This window comes from Amphiura filiformis, unplaced genomic scaffold (assembly GCF_039555335.1).
Source record: "Amphiura filiformis unplaced genomic scaffold, Afil_fr2py scaffold_44, whole genome shotgun sequence".
NCBI lineage: Eukaryota > Metazoa > Echinodermata > Ophiuroidea > Amphilepidida > Amphiuridae > Amphiura > Amphiura filiformis.
In genome coordinates this window covers 125,526-143,467 of record NW_027305508.1, presented here as the reverse complement: position 1 = coordinate 143,467, position 17,942 = coordinate 125,526, and the positions used below count along the sequence as shown (strand labels likewise).

The window sequence follows — 17,942 nt, the reverse complement described above, 5'->3', positions numbered from 1 at the left end:
TATCGCGCGATCATTGAGGAGCAACAAGCGTGCCGCCGTTGCGTGGCGGCGCGCGCCCTGACTATATCACTATCAACTATTGTGAGATATTATACACCAGAAAACCAATCAAATTACGTGAATTCTTTACAAGACGCACCCATTGAATAAGAATATCTGATGTCAGTAATTAGGCCCCATAAAATTCTAAATAAGTTTCACATCCCCACCTGTTTCTGAATTGACAAAATACAGCACTTTTCACATAAAATCGACATTCCTTGCTGTTTTCAGCATCGGACAAGAAAACGATGAGGCTCTTTTTTTAAATTTCAGATTGCGAGGGTTTAGAGACCTTGCAATTTTGGTGCAGTGGCGTAGTGTGGGTCATCATATTGGGGGTGTACCAAACATGATTTATGGAGGCAAAGGATCTTATTGTGGAGGGAGACGAGCCTTTTTTGCTGCACTTTTCCTATTGGACTTTAACCATTTTGAAATTGATTAAGGGGGCTCCTGTCCCCATATGGCCAAAATTTTCTCATGTGATATTCATTATTCTCTACTATAGATTAACAACAATTAAATGCGAAGGTTTTCCCAACAATATCAAAAAAACTGGAGGCCATAAAATCTCAGAAAATCAGGTGAGCGCGGATGATAATAATACACATTATTTTTTATTTACTTTGCCTAATGAGAGTAACTGTTTTTCTAGGCACAGTGCAAAATGCGGGCGCCAGTCTTTGGAAATGCGAAATTTGCGCTTTTTTCCCCAAAATGCATGATTTTTTTCCCCAAATGTGATCATATTTTTAAAAATTTTACTATTTTTTTCAAAAAATTGTTTGCAATTTTTTATGATGGTCTATTTTTTTTACATGGATTGTATTGCAGATCATTATGAATTCTTTGATTTTATTAAAAAGTTTTTTTTATGAAAATCCTAAAATTAACTGTTTGCTCTAAATACAAAATTATACCCAAAATGTGCAAATTTCGCTGTTGTTTACGCATCGCACATTCTACATGTCCTTATGTTTTACCCTCAACTTTCATGTTAGTAAAGATAGAAAGATACAGAATAATGCAAGTACCAGTCCAAAATAGTATTTTCACAGTAAGTTATTTATATAATTTATTAATTTATAATTGCTCAACACATTATGAAAAGAACAAAGGCATTTACTTGCTAACCTGTATAGGCTGTTAATGTATTTAATTATTGTACATGGTCATGTCAGTTCATTCGAATACTGTGCCAAAGCTCTGACCATGTATTGTAGGTAGCATAAATCACTATTTATGAACTGACCAAAAGTGGATGCCTGCTAACTAACAATATTACCTAGCTTGATTTCTTAAAGTCACAAGTTAAATATATAAATTACAACATCGATTGCTTGAGTAATAAGGCACCTGGTTGTACTGTCGTGTTCAGCAACTCATCACCAAGACACTTGTAAACAAACCGTTCTTGAGTGTGATTGACAAATGACGTCAGATGCAAATTGTTCTTTTTATCTCTGTATTCAATTAACCCTCCACCCCATCCCAAAATAAAAGTTGTCTCTCAAGTATGCCTTTTAAGAGTTTTCAGATAAAATAAATACCAAAAATTACCATGGCTAAAAACAAAGAAAAGTTATGCTAAACCACAGTAAGAAGCAATATCACATCTCGTACAGCTTATATCATATCCCTGATTTAAGATACCAAAAACATTTTCCAACTATTTTTGTTTTTTAATAAATATACCGTATTTTATTTCTGTCGTATTTCATCTCAAATTGCTCTGATTAGAGGTGTGCATGGTTTTTTAAAAAATATTTTGTATTTCCATATTGAACATTGGTATCACCAATCTTACAAAAGCCACTGTGGTTCCAAAATAGTTTTATCAATTAAATAATAGAATTCTTAATTCAAGAATTGAACAAACTTATTAATATTAGACAATTTACATATGATTAACAAGGATACCTGTTAAATGGACGGAAAATATATTTATAGTATAAATGTACAATGTACCATCATCAATATACACTCTTCAAAGTAATTAAAGGATCAAACAATTTCCTTCAATATTTTTCAAAAGCAAAATTATCTTACAAGATATTTTAAATAGCAGATGAAACAGTCTTGAGGAGACTTTTTACATTGTTTAGTAGGGCATGATCAAGGCCACATAATATAAAAAGTTACTTCAATTAGGTATAAGTATGGTCAAGATAATCTGGATGAAATGTTTTGTTTTTGATCCTTTAATTACGTTGAGGAGTGTACATCAGTATCACATATCTTAATTCAAATATTAGCTGTGTGAAACAACATTCAAACACTTCTACTCAACAATTATATTTGCATTATCTATTTTCAGGTGTGCTCTTCAAAATGGATCCACTGCAACCGATATGAATATATAGGGAAGAGTAATACTACATCCAGCGGATCACCCCAGCTGGCACAGATTTTGACAATTGCATACGTACCGATGTACGTCCCTTGACTGCGGTTAATTTTTTAATCACAGCGACCTGTTTATTTCCGTGTCGCATAGCTTTCTATCTACTCAATCTGATCACACAAGAAAGACATTTTATGTGGCTTTGGGTGGATACTGGCTTGAATCAAGATTAATCACCACTATTGTATGTGATGCACCAGTAGAGAATATTGATCGGAAGTATCTATTTTCAATATGTGGCCATTCATTTGCTAAACAAGGAAATAACATTATAAACTGGCCTCAAAAAGAAACTTATTTTTCACAAAGTCATAATTATCTTAAAATCCTCTCCATAAAAATGAACATAAATTGCACACATGATTACTTCAATACTCTACTCTAAACACTAGTCAGTAACCAAACACTGAGTTGTCCAACTGACACAACAGCAAAATGCACTGACATGGAACACCTTCCTGGACCAAATTCACAGCCCAACAGATTTCTATTGCTGGGATCCAATTATTCGCCTGTGAATGTGGTCCCGGAAGCTGTTCTGTGTCAGTGCATTTTACTGTTGTGTCAGTTGGACAACTGCTTGGTTACTGACATGTGTTTAGAGTAGAGTATTGAAGTAATCCTGTGTGTAATTTTGTTCATGTAAAAGCGAATAATTGGAATCCAGCAATAGAAATCTGTTGGGCTGTGAATTTGGTCCAGGAAGGTGTTCCATGTCGGTGCATATTGCTGTTGTGTCAGTTGGACAACTGCTTGGTTACTGACCAGTGTTTAGAGTAGAGTATTGAAGTAATCCTGTGTGTAATTTTTGTTCATTTTTATGGAGAGGATTTTAAGATAATTATGACCTTGTGAAAAATTATAAGTTTCTTTTTGAGGCCAGTTAATTTACAAATATTTACACAAATTCAACTAGTTGACTATTAGCTCGTTGTGTACAAAGATCCAAGATACATATTTTAAAATGGTACTCCAAATCCATGATAACATTAGCAGTCTGTCTATGTTGAGGTAGCAATGGTCCAAATTGAAAACTTTTGGAAACGAATTACATAATTCTCATGACGGTTATTCATTATAGAAAACGTAAAACTTTTAAAGTTTGTAAGTTAACTTTTGGAGTAGAAGTATGTGTATTCTACACAGAATTAGAGAAGGAGAACCGGGGCTCCCTATTCCGCCACGTACAATCGCGCCCTCGGCTATGGGGAGAAAATTGGGGGTATTCGGGTCCTTGAAGACAGTGCGCGGAGACGAACGAAACCAATTATGCGTCTCATCAAGTGCGTCTCTCAAATTTGCCCATCATCCATGTCGCGCCTGCATGACAACGAATGCCTCGAGCGCATTCCGAGGGAACATGAATATCCCCAATTTTTACTCCATGCCTGTATCAAGATGGCGGTCGAGTCCTGGTTCTCTGGTTTTAATTCTGTGGTATTCTATCATTTACCAGTATTATTTAGATATCATGTCTACATGTAGAAGCACCGTCCAAGCATTAAGAGGCCAAGAACTGATGTTTGTCACCCAACCAGTTTTAAATTGCGCCTGTCCATTACAATGCATACCCCCAGAACTCGTCCAAGAGCGGGGACTTAATAGCTAGGACTTAGCCTGTGATGTAACAGCGCATTGTGTCCCCGCACTGCCAAGTCATAGCCAGGACTCATACTGGGATGTAATGCATCTCGAAAGGGTCTAGGACGTTACAAAACAGTTTCCAAAATTACATCCCTCTCTAGTACTGGGGTCACGTACTGCAATTGACAACTGCATAATACCCCCGGAAGAGTGACAATGGATTGAAATGCTAATATAATATGAATAATTAGAAATGGACATACATATACTACCGGGGTAGTTACAGTTGAAATCCATACACCCACTGTGTCAGACATGAAATTCCACACAGGGGTTGTAAATTTCAAATGGAATTACCTTAAGGGTGGTCTTAACCCTGGAATTATGGAAACTTTCGGGCTTCATAACTGCTAAATTATTAGTCTAAATAATATAAAAGTATACATTTTTAGATTGGAAATGACTTGCTAAATTCATCTGTGAGGTCTAATTTGGGCCAAAATGCTCATTTTGGAGAAAATCCCAAAAACGGGTTTTTGGCCCAAATTTTAGTATAGCGTAACAAAAAAATTGTTTGGCCACAAAATTTTTTTTATTCATTTTTAAAAACTAGATAAAAATATCTAGGGAACGTTTTTTCATTTTTTTGAATTTTGACCAACTTTGAGAAATTTGCACCAAAAATGGTCAAAAATGCAAAATTTTCAAAAAATCATAAAAAGCATGATTTTCGCCCAAATTTCAAATATTTTTGGTGAAGTTGTTCAAAATTAAAAAAAATGAAAAAACGGTCCATAGATATTTTTATCTAGTTTTTAAAAATTAATAAAAAAATTTTTTGGCCAAACAATTTTTTTGTTACGTTGCACGAAAATTAGGGCCAAAAAACCCGTTTTTTGGGATTTTCTCCAAAATTGATCATTTTTGCTCAAATTTTACCTCACAGATGAATTCATCAAGTCATTTCCATTCTAAAAATGTATACTTTTATATTGTTTGGACTAATAATTTAGCAGTTATGAGGCCCGAAAGTTTTCATAATTCCAGGGTTCAGACCAACCTTAAGGAATCAGAAAGCTACATGTGAACATTTTTTACTGGGACCTGATAGCTCATTCGATGAATGTCCTTAATTTAGAATTTTTGATATTCTTGTTATAATACAAATTTTATGGCAAAGTATTGTAATTTGCTATTTTATATATATATATTTTACAGTCCTCGATGTGAACTCTATATAAATCCAATGATGTGTACTTAAAGTGTATATAGTTGGGAATTTGGGATGAAAAGCTAACCATCAGTTGAAAAATTTGACTTTTAACCATCAGTTGAAAAATTGTTCCTTTCATATTGATGCAATACAATTCTGCACAAAAAAAACATACTTTTTTGTTGTGTTTTGGTGACAAAAAACTATTTCTTCAATGCCAAGGATCAAAATTTTAATATGATGGACAGCATTTCATCCCAGCTACATACACTTAAAATACATGTCATTAGATTGATAATATTTCAAAAATTACCATTTTTAATCATTATGGCAAATGGCAAAAAATACAATTATCCATCGTATTCATAATGTACATTGATATAATATACGATGTTCTCTCAGGTCCCATGAAAAATATGAATAAACATCGCTATCTGAGGCCTTAAAAGATGACTCCAATTTTTATCTACACTGCCTGCTGTGTGGGAGATAAAAGTCAAGTATTCTATAGGGAGTGTATTGATTTTAATTGCTCATACTATTGTGAAAAATGATTACATCAATTTAACTCTTAGCGCCTCCTCCTCTGTTGATATTCTCTCCCACATCGCTTCATCCATATTTCCCTGAGTAAGATTATTGGAGCTTCGCCAAAAGTAAAAGGAGCGCCAAAATCCCTCCTGTGACCTGTTAGGCAAGTTCACCCATATCTTCCAGTAGTATAGTCTCTGCATTAAGATACAAACAAGAGTATAACAAATTGGTAAATATATGTATGTAAGATTGTATGTGAATCATCTCCGACTACCATGTACATTATATGTGTTATCTTGATATTTGTGACCCCACGCCACAACTGAGCCCGGATGTCGCCCCTAGACCATTTTGAGGTTTTGGCATACTTACAAAGGCCATACCATAAGCTTTAAAAAAACACTTCAACCAGCTTCATAGCATATCTAGAAGTAAAGTTATGGTCGTTCAAAGGTGTCACAGTTTCAAAACGCGAAACCGAGAAAACACAGTTTAAAATCAGGGGTTCAAAAATTTGCCAATTTTTGACCATAGCAACCATTACCTTCCATACATGCTATTACAACCAAACTTTCCGGCAATACCAAACATGGCGGCACTCGAACGAGAGAATTTTTCGTAGCAGTGGACAAATTTCAAGATTATTTCGACACTCTGAAACACTTTTTACTCAATTTTAGGAATATTTTTAGAACGACAAGCTTCAGAAAATTAGGTGTTTTACTTGTTTCTACTCTATATTTTGCAATGAAACTTGGACTAGTATAAGAAAACATAAATCATTTCAAATCTTTAAAAATTTAATCGGAATGACCTTTCAAGCCAATTTTCACTGTAGCGGAAAAACAAGTTTAGCGACATCCGGGCGAAGGGTCACACTCACGGCCCCAGGGAAGACCAGCTCAAGGGCTGATCTGGGCCTTTCCGTGTATAAATAAAATTTGAATTGAATTGAATTTGTACTTATTTGTACTAATAAGTAAATATAAAATAATTATTGACATTCCAATGTTACTATAATGCAATTCATAATTTAGAATGGAAAGGGGGAGCATCAAACTTTTACGGGTATGACCAGAATTGTCAAAACTGACTAAAAAGTACAAAAAACATCTCACACGGGGGAGTGGTGAGAAGAAGGGCAAGACTTTTCACAGGTTAAGCTGTCCCCCCTTTGCTCCCTCTGACCACGCAAATGGTATCGACACTTAGTGCAAACCACACTTGTATGTGTGCATGTATAATCTTTGTGAGCACTTTGTCCTGACTTTGCACAACAAAATATGCACTATTTCACTACTATAACTTAAGATGAACCCCAGTATAATGAACTGTCTGATGGTAGCCGAACATTTATTTACAAATGTGTAGTAGTATTAGTACATATAATTATTTGTAAAAAGTGGCAAATTGTCAATGCCAATTGATGATTAAATCAAATATGACAATGGCATTTTGGCACACCACTGTAATAATTATACCAGAGAAGATGTAATAAAGAGGAGGGTCAACGGAATTATATCCTTGAGATAATCCCGTAGGTAATCCTGTCGCATCTATTCATAGTCCTTTATTCTCAAGTAGTTAGACATCCACTTGAAATATCCTATGATGTTATGTGTGTGACCGCCCATGGTTGACCAATTTTCACTTCAGAATTGAAAATATTTCCAATGTTTCTATAGAGAATTTGTTAAAAAGTATGAAACGCGTGTGTTAAGGACCTGCTGCTTGGATGGGATACCACATGTGGATAATACAAGAAAGAAATCGAGTGCTGTAAAAGTTTCCCCCAAATCCACCGTTTTTTGTAAATATATAAACTTCTAAAGAAGAAATTTTTAGGATTTTTTTTAGAGAGGTGATGATTGTTGATCATTTCTATTTTATTATTTTATGTATTTTCCTGTCATTTCCTGCCAACCTAATAAAGATATTCTGATAATTGATAACATTCTTTATCATAAATAATAGAGTCTGAAAGTGGCAACAAGTAGCAAAAATTATAATTTGCCATGGAACTTCAGTCATATTTTTTCTGAAATCTGACAAGATGACAGGGTCTGCATGCATGGTGTGTATGGCATGATGACATGCACACACTGACCTATCCCTAAAAGCAGTTAGCTGCAACTTGTGTATCACACCCATCCCGGGTTCAAACCCTATTGTGGTATTCTATTGTAAAGCAGCTAAATAGGGTGATTCATCATTTACTTTGAGTGAGCGGTCTCACACATATTTTGTTTGAGGATAGCTTGATCAACCTCCTCTTTATTACATCTTCTCTGATTATACTCACGCCAAGTGTCAACTGGCGGTGCATCTCACCTGCCAGCTCATCTCTTTCTTGAGCTGGCAGGGAGATCATCTTCATGACCTTCTCGTTCACCTCTGCCGATGGCTCCTTGGATGTTTTGTACTGAAAATTAATTAAATAATAATTACCGGTAAATATAAATGGTGATATATATTCTGGCATAGGTAAATGTCTACTCCACATTTAAAGGTTAATAAATGTGTATCATCTCTGGTATCATTTATCTTGTTTGTGAAATTGTACAAAATGATGCTGTCTAAACTTTATAAGGTTGCTAAATCACTTGCTAGCACAAATACTGGTCGAGTGGTCGAATTTCACAAATACTATTTATTTCAGTGCAATCATTATCAAATACGGGCTATCTAAAAAATGGTATTTAGATTTTGAAATTCGCATGAAGGGTGCTAAATTTTGCGAATTTTTCCACTTAGAGGGTGTACAGAATCTATTAAATGCTGAATTGGCTGATTAGATGGCCAAATTTTGAAGATTCACAGCGAGGGTCTATGACGAGTTGAAAATCGCTCACTAAAAATCGAGTTATGGCAAGTCTATATTTACTTTCTTTAATTCTTCATTCCGCCAGTTACGCATCACCTCCCTCTCATGTTGTAAGCTTGCGTTGAGCACATGATCTTTAGGGCATGGGTTTGTCGACTGCGTGATGATGCTTTTCATTCTTTCCTGTCAAAATATGATTTTAAAAATAAAATGATTTCTACATTGTACAATCACAATTTTCTTTAATGATGTATCATGTAAATACATGTAAAAAGTACCATGTTCTCCAGTATGTTATTGTTTATTATGAAAACTTGGCAATTTCTATTCCTGCAATTCAAAAATAAAACAATTCATAATATGTATTGCAATCACATTGTTTTTTATATATATCTATTATTTGAGTGCTGTGAACCCAGAGTGCAATGTAACCTGTTAGCAATCAAGTTAACATAATTATATTTTAGTTTTCATTTAAAGGTTATACCAGCATGTTCACCGGGGGGGCACTTCAATTTGAAATGGATATAGGTGTTGGGCTGTCACTTTCGCACTAAAGGGCATTCGGTGAGAGCAAAGTGTAAAAAATATGGGGTCATTGGGTGAGATGATTTTTGGCATTCGGTGAAAGCAAAATGTAAAAATATGGGGTTATTGGGTGAGAACATGACCTTTTTTAAAATGGAATATTTGGGTGAGAACCAAAACAGCGCCACAGAAACCTCGAAAATGGAATTTCTAGTTCTAAATTATTTCAAATTTCTTTGGGTGACAGATCAAACGGAAAAATAGGTGGTCTTCGGGTGACAGAGCATGTGTTTGTAAAAAAATATGGGGGGTCTTTAAAACAGCGATGCTGAAAAGGCTTAACAGCCCTACATACACGTCCCTCCAAAGTTGGTTTCCCCCGGACCAGCAAATGCCCAGTTAAAATGTTTATGGCAACTAATAGTAAACTTATGAAATTGTACAATACCATGATGCTAATTATACATCAGGAAACAATGAGCTACAGCACCATGGGTGCTCTTGTTTTGGTTGTCCCCTTTACCCAAAGCCCGGGGGGGCACTCACATGTTAAGGTGGTACGGGTATGTGCGGCGCTCAAGGGTCCTTTTTCAGGCTCTCCGGCAGTTCCTTAAGCCCCACATTTGGATCTGCTCCAGTTCTTTGAGCCTCAAACTCTGACAATTGTAGCTCTTTAAGCTCAAATTTGGAAATAATTTAGAAATTTTTAGCTCAACAGCCTATAATTTGGCCCTAATTTCAGTTCTTCAAGCCCCTATTTTGCCCGAAAATCAGTTCTTAGTTCTCAAAGTTCGGCGCTCCGCGCCGCACACCCCTACCAAAATTTAAGTTGAGTGCCCCCCCCCCGGGACCCAAAGTTTAGGAATTATTGAATGAAACATCCTTAGGGAACAAACCAAAAGATCGATGACGTCCTATAAACGTAACTAGTTTCGTTTCTCAGCCGACCCACTCCCTCCCTGCCAGAAACGAAATAATGAAATGTTGAATTCTGACATAATAATAATAATGACACATAATTCAGACCGATGTTTTTGGACAAACGTAATCGAGTATTTGCAGACTTACATGGTGTTCTCTATCAAAACCCAAATTGATCCTGCTCACGCCGATGTATCGTCTCCGCACTATCTTCATAACACTCTCCTAATTTACAAAGAAAAAACGTTTAAAAGAAAATGTTTAACAAATTAATTGAAAATAGCATTCGTCTCGAGAGTATTAAACTGCACCTAAATAACATAAGTTACCCATATGAAAGCCATGGTCATTATTGAAAGATGTGAGATGTGAAGTTCCAAGTTTTGATCAAGTTGCCATATTCCTAATGAAACTTTAAAGGACTGCCTTTATGAATTTAAATACGGAATGGTTTTATGATACTCCTTTTGTCGATTTTTCAATTCCAATTACTCGGTTTTGACCCTTTATGCAAATACAAAAATGAGAGGGGATTAATTTCAATTTTACACAATCTTGGGTCGGCCCGCTCATCAATTGGCCGTTTGTAGTGGTTGTGCAATATTTATGTGTATCCCGGGGTGGTGAATTCTAAAAGTTGTCTGCCAAAAATCGATTGCCACCCCCACCCCCTTTGGCCTTGCCAAAAATCTTTGTCCCTTTTGATGTGCCAAAACCTCCCCCCTTTTTTTTGAGCACATAATTATGCACCTCCCCTTAATAGTCGGGGTTGGAATTTACAACAGTATCACAATGTCACCTTTTAGAAATTTGTGTTTAAGGTGAATTGCCTCAAAAAAGAGTTGAAACATAATGTGCACTGACTTTAATATTTGAGCCCATTTTCTCTAAAATCCCCTTTCAAACAAATGTAAGTACATATTATGATGGCGCTATAAATAACACAATCCAGGGATAATCGGGCGCAGTTTTACCAAATTTCGGTGTTATAATTAATGTTGAAGATATATGTTTAAGATTATAGGTTAAAGATGACGGCCGTAAGAGTTGGTGTTAGGAGACTTAAAAAATGATAATAATGCTTACGTAAATGTCAGACTTTTTGAACTGAAACGACTCCTTCAGGAAGGCCTCCATCATGCACCTCTGTGCACTCATCTGTTCAGTGATTTGTTTTAGGTTGCTCATAATTTACTGTTGATTATTCTCTATCTTCTGCACTTTCTTCAGTATGTCGTCATACGTTCTGTCTTCGTCTTCAACTTGTTGTGTAAAGTCATCTGAAAAAAAAGAAGAGATTTATTAACATAACTTCTACAATTTTGGTCAAAAATCACAAATTTTGAAAGTCCAATTGAAATCCGGCTTCGCAGAGTGTCCATTATTTCAAAACCAGGCCATGCCTCACATCAGTAGATAAATAAATAAATAAATAAAAAGCAATTAATATTTTTTACACCATATAGGCCTACAACAAAGAATATGCATTTAATTTTGACCAAAATGTGTTCCTTGTACATGTATAGGCCCTAATAATAAACTCGGTAATTATAAAAAGGGAGTGTCCCGAAAAAAGAGGTTTGGCTACTTCAAAGATTGAAAAGTGCATATCTCATGCATGAATATAAAACATTCCTAGATGATATCTTTATAAAATAACAATTTTATTTTAGGGAATGGGCCTACCGATGGGCTTATGGATTTTGTCAAGTGTCATTAATTTGGGCGAAATTGATGTGTTAATAAATAAATAAATAAATAAAAAGCAATTTATATTTTTTACACCATGTAGGCCTACAACAAAGAATATGCATTTTATCATGTTAATTTTGACCAAAATGTGTTCCTTGTACATGCATAATAATAAACTCGGTAATTATAAAAAGGGTGTCCCCAAAAAAGAGGAGGTTTGGCTGCTTCAAAGATTGAAAAGTGCATCTCATGCATGAATATAAAACATTCCTAGATGATAACTTTTATAAAATAACAATTTTATTTTAGGGAATGGGCCTACCGATGGGCTTATTATGGATTTTGTCAAGTGTCATTAATTTGGGCGAAATTGATGTGTGATGGGACTTGCTTTTGCTATAAGGCCTACTTGCAATTACTTATTTTTCTCGGTTATTTTATGCCTTTTTGTTTATTTCTTACTTTCTTACTTTATTGTTACTTGATTTCTTATTATTGAAGTCATTTCTGTTTTGGAAGAAAATGTAGCCCTGAAAGAGGCTCAGTTTAGTTTGCCTTTGGATCTTTTGAAGTGAGTTTAGGGACCGTTCACAAACATTTGTAATGGGGGCCTGATGCACGAAGGGGAGAATTCTGGGAAAATTGAGTTTATATGCTTTTCTATGGGGTTGACCGATAATTTTCATGTCAAAAAGGGGTGCCATGAAATTTTCGAGGTCTGTAAAGGGGGGGGGAAAGTTTTTCGCGATAAAATTTTTTGCATCAGGCCCCCTTACAAGTGTTTGTGAACGGTCCCTTACTGTTTACCATTTTTTTTTAAATAATAATAATAATAATAATATATAATTAATTATAAAATAATAATAAATTAAAATAAATAAATAAATAGGGCCTTAATAAATAAATAAATAAATAAATAAAAAGTTCCACTCCTTAATCAAACGTAAATTACAGTAATATTAAAAAATAGAAAATCCCTTGCTGTATAGGCCTTCATTTTTTTTTTTATAGGCCTATGTATAAAGAAATTATTAAGCCTAGCATGAATGATGAAAAAAGTAACAAATAAATTATATGGGCTTATTTCGTTAAAATTCTTTGACTAAATTTTATATTTGATGATGAAAAGGATGGAAGAAAACTAAATTTAGACTTTATTTCATTCACTGGCCTACTCATCCACCAGCCTAAAGCACTACACGGATGTTATTTGCAAGTACATGATTAAAGCATGTCAAGTGAAATCCACCCCGCATGCCACGAAGCTAATCACGTGACACATGCGTATAATTAAATATATGTATTATAACAGCTTTAAATAATACGATTAGAATTAATTTACTCATTTTTACTGCATTAAATATCCTTATTAATTGATTAGTCCTTGCAGCAATATTCATAATAATCGTTATACTGACAATGTTACATAACAAAGGTTCCAAAATTGTAGTTTTTCTGTCAACCAATCGGGAACTTTCACCGCGAAAACAACCCGGTACAAACACAGAACAATTCTGATGTTTACAAATTTATACTCGCGTTTTATTCTTGTTATTTCTGACCAAAATCATAAATAATGGAGAAAGTATACGTGATTATTTTGAATTAATAAACAGCATTAATAATCAATATTCTTTTATTAATGGTCTAGGACTATGTTCATGAAATAGCCCAAACGTCTGCAATTTTTACCGCTGGACGACGCCGCGCAAGGAGTACACAAATTTCATACTACTAACGTACACGCATTCCCCGGACGAACGCTTTTTATGTGTCACACCGATTCGAACCAGTTTGCCAGTGACAGCCGGCACGTCCCTGGGCACGGAAAGTTGACGTTATCAAAATTGGTTTTGCAATAATTTTCTTAAATTTAAATCTCCACAACACAAGTAATTCTATCATATCTTCTTTTTAGGCTAGGGCCTATATAGCGATCAACATGATCAATGAATTTATAGATACACATGAGCAGTCGCGCCGTTTAAATTTTGTTGATTAAAAAGATGTGGGCGCAGTGCCACATTATTGTGCGAACTTGTTGTTTTTATTGACAACTAGAATAAGATTGTAGCTTAGGTTGATTGTTGACGTCATTGAAAATTAAAATTTATTCGCTGTACAATGTAGGCCTATTTGCACGTTATTATAAAATAAAATATGAAAAATCTTACCACGGAAAGGCGGAAATGAATCGCCATGATCACCCCCCACCTCAGGTGGGTTTGTAACAACACGGCCAGTAAATGACATGCGTCGTAGGCCTACTGCACCCCTTCCAACCAAACTTGGACTGGGGCTTCTTGACAAGGGTGGAGAACCGGTCATTTCATCCACTTCTATCGACGTATTTGCCCTTAAAGCCCGTGACAAAAGGGCGGCGGCCACCTCCGTGCTGTTCATGTTTACTCTTCTCCTCGAATCGGCCATTTTCACTCGCGCGCATGCAGTAACTTCAATCACGATATAGTCCCATAAATATTTGCTATTTATCCGTAATCATTACGTGGTACGATTTCTGACAATTTCGGGGAGTAGATCAAGATTCAGGTTTCTGCCCCGCGCATAGCAACAAGGAAAATGACAAGATAATTATACTGGATACATAAATTTGTTGTATTTATTTATGCAAAATAAGGAGTCATTCGCATTTAGCTTTATTCTTCTTTTTAAAATTATTATACATTTTATTTGCAAGACATTCTATTTTTGTAAAGTATTTCCATATACATATTTACATCATCTCGGCAACTTTTAACTCTTTATTTGTAAAAATCATGACGATTTATCTCTGAAACACTACTGAGGCATTATATACTACAGCTTTAAATAAATCTTAGTCCATTTTCAAAATTCTAAAACGCTTAATGAAATATATCATAATTTATTTTTTACAATATACAAATTATAACAAATATTACAACAATAACACCATTCGTGAAGTGGTTTTTTAAGTCCCAGTTACTATGATAGTTTATAAGATTTTTAGTGCCGGTATATAAAATGCAATATGATTGGCTGAAAGATTAATAAAGGCATGTAAGAGTGAACGTGATTGGTTGATACATCAACAAAATCACTGACCTACTTAATTAATTGGATTTGGTGATTCGTCATATTCACGGAAAAGAAAACAGAGGAAAATTTTGATTTTTTGCCACTTCATAATTGTCGTGATACCGTAAAAACAAAGCAAAATATACTTGGGAATATGGTAGGTAATCAATTATTATTCCAAAAACTTTAGTAGTAGGCCTACGGGCAGTTTAAGTAGGCCTAAATTGAATAAAGTGTAGGGCTGGGTTGGGCAATAATTATGAGCCCTGCAGAGGGATGACAAAATTGGGAGGGGGGGAGCAATTTTTGGCAAGCTGAGAGGGGAGGGGCAAACGATTTTTGGCACACATTTATTTTTAAAAATAAAATGCTCATAAGGGCTTAGCCTTAGGAAAAAAAGTACGAAAACGCTTAAAATTAAATATGCAGACCATTAAGGTTTGGGAATTGGGATCCGAAAAAGTTGGCATACACAAGGTGGAGGGGGGGGGCAAAGAATTTTGGCAGACCGAGAAAGGGGGGGGGAACAAGCGATTTTGGCAGGCTGAGAGAGGGGGGAAGTGTTTTGGATATTTTACCCACGGGGGGAGGGGCTCATAATTATTGCACAGATACCCTAAAAATCATGATTTAGGCCCTATTTTTCTTGAGATTCGAAAGGTCAAATTTTATGTTGATCGTCAGCTTTTCATCCCAGCTAGGGGAAGGTGGGGCATAACGGACCCCCGGGGCAAAACGGAACCACCTGGAAAAATAGGCCTTGGCAATACTGCCGCCTATGCAAATTATATTGAGGAACACAAGTATGGCTACGAGGATTTACAACAAAAATTTTATCTGAAACAATCCACTGACATTCGAGCAAGAAAGAGTAAAAAAATTACTACCCGTCTGGTGTAAGATATGTAGATGTTTAATGCGCTGAAATTTTACTTCATTAATATCAGATTCCCAAATAATTGTGTATATTGTAAACACGAAGGTACTAGCCATGAGCTGTATTAAGTGCATGGCCTATATGCTACGATGTATTATGCATGCAACCTATTTCTAAAAATCGGGTCATGGGGCAAAACGGAACCCTAGGTGTGGGGCATAACGGAACAGGGTTCCGTTTTGCCCCGGGCGTTTTGTCCCACAGATGGGTTCCGTTTTGCCCCAATTGGACATAAGTTGTCTTCACTCAAGGAAATGTAGGCGTTATCTAGGGGCCTACTCGAACATGGTAAACACTTCGCTGAAACATAGACATATAACTAGACCTACAGATAGAATTAATGATTAAAAGTTAACCACTTACTCCACAGAGATGGTAGGCCTACTGAATATTTCTTTCTAATCAAATATTGGTCATACATATTATAGGCCTACTAGGCCTATAAGAAGTTAACCACTCACTCCACAGAGATGGTAGGCCCACTTAATATTGTAACTGAATACATGCCTACATATAACTAGGCCTAGGGCCTACCGATGGAACAACTGATATAAGTTTGCACCCAGGGTGCCGTTTTGCCCCATAGGGGGGTTCCGTTTTGCCCCGATAGTGGGGCAAAACGGATTTTTTTTGTTGAAAATATTTCTTCATTTTTATAAAAAATTGTAAGATTCAAGTTATATTGGTTACTGGTACATATTAAAGGTAAATACAAACTTCAACTGAACATATACTTTTTACAGTCATATTACTTATGGTGACGTCACAGAGCATCCTCAAAGTTAAGTGTTCCGTTATGCCCCACCTTCCCCTACATACACTTTACGTACATGTCATCAGATTCATCAAGTTTACTTCGAGGACTGTTTGATATCAAAAATATCAATTTTTAATCATTTCCCATAAAACGTGTATTAGAAAAATTATTTGATATCAGGACATTCTTCGCATTCAGAATGCTATTCGATATTTTTAATGTGGTCTAAATTCCCACAAAAAATACTGTCCAAACGTTCATACCCCAGTCCCCAGGTCTTTATCATATTTAGGGTTTCATTCATACATTTTCATGACTGAGGCGACGAAAAAAAGAAAACCTGTTCTACGCGGGTGGACAACCTTTTAAGTTGGGTCAGTCGGTCAGCCTTTTTTTTTCCTGACCCGAACAATTACGAAAATCTGTAAATAATATGCAATTTGAGAAAATACAAAAAGAATTTGTTTCCCAATTTGTTCAAACTCTGGGTCGGTTGGGCCCGTAGGACATGATTTTCTTTTTTCGTCGCCTAAACAGTTGTTTCGGCCTGATGGCATAAACAACCCGTTTAGTCATGAAAATATATTAATGAACCCCGTTCATACATAACAGAACATTTTGTAATTCTTATTTCATCAAAATAATAACAATACATTTCAAGTAACATTAAAAAACATGATTTTACTGTACTTTTCTTACCCGGCGATCACACATCTGGGACACCGGGCATAAACGCTATTAACGTCCAGCTCTAGACCAATCACGCGCGCTGTTACATAGCGTGTTTTTATGAAAAGCAATTTACAGCTTAAAATAAATTTGCTGGCCAACCTACCAGAATTTCCTTTTATGTTACGCCAATCAAACAATTATTTTAGGCCTTATGGAAACTCTAGGGCCTCATAAGCAGACTGTGCTTTACCAGACTTGTGGCCTTTATAATACTTCACATTCTTTCCAGTTAATTTTTTTAAATTAATATAAAAACTATCCTTTTTTGATTTTGACCAACTTTTGAAATACTTAATCAGCAACCACAAGAGTGATGACGTCACTATCGAACTAGATTTTGTTTTAACTTTGACAAGGTCTCAAAGCTCTCCCGCGCGCATTTGAAAAATATATTTTTTATTTCCTTTTTAATTTTTTCGAGAAACAAGATTTTTTTTGCAACATACGATAAAAAAGCTGGGAATAAAAAAAAAGGATTTCAAATTTGTTTTGAGTTTTGAGACAAACTTGAATTAATCGGAGGCGCATAGCAACAACAGGACTGATTGATTTTAAGCCCTAGGTAGTTCCATGTAAAATGTAGGCTTTAATCCGATTAAAATTTGTAGTTCCAAGTTATATTAATTGAATTGTTTAAGAATGAGAATAAAGGTATTGTTTTTTGCTGCTGTCGTGCATCTATCGTCTCATATAAAACGGGCTACTTCATTATCCCCA

The 17,942-nt window shown here is 35.4% G+C and overlaps 2 protein-coding genes across 6 annotated transcripts in view; one reads left to right on the top strand and one right to left on the bottom strand.

The window, feature by feature from the left end:
- The window catches only part of LOC140144178 (uncharacterized), a 60,707-nt gene extending 56,196 nt beyond the window's left edge, over positions 1 to 4,511 (top strand). For all 3 annotated transcript variants that reach the window (XM_072166005.1, XM_072166003.1, XM_072166004.1), the window contains one exon: positions 2,360 to 4,511. The gene's annotated coding sequence lies outside the window, so the exon portion shown is untranslated. The remainder of the gene's footprint in view (positions 1 to 2,359) is intronic.
- A 955-nt stretch (positions 4,512 to 5,466) lies between these two features.
- Positions 5,467 to 17,942, bottom strand: part of LOC140144177 (uncharacterized) — a 47,635-nt gene continuing 35,159 nt past the window's right edge. For 2 of the 3 annotated variants that reach the window (XM_072166002.1, XM_072166001.1), the window contains exons 4-6: positions 8,662 to 8,784; positions 8,080 to 8,199; positions 5,467 to 5,971 (exon numbers count right to left, since the gene is read on the bottom strand). In XM_072166002.1, the coding sequence (XP_072022103.1) occupies positions 5,798 to 5,971; positions 8,080 to 8,199; positions 8,662 to 8,778 (411 nt within the window). In that variant the 5' untranslated portion in view covers positions 8,779 to 8,784 and the 3' untranslated portion in view covers positions 5,467 to 5,797. Of the gene's footprint in view, positions 5,972 to 8,079; positions 8,200 to 8,661; positions 8,785 to 10,197; positions 10,274 to 17,942 lie in introns of those variants that run through there. The other variant, XM_072166000.1, reaches the window with a different exon arrangement.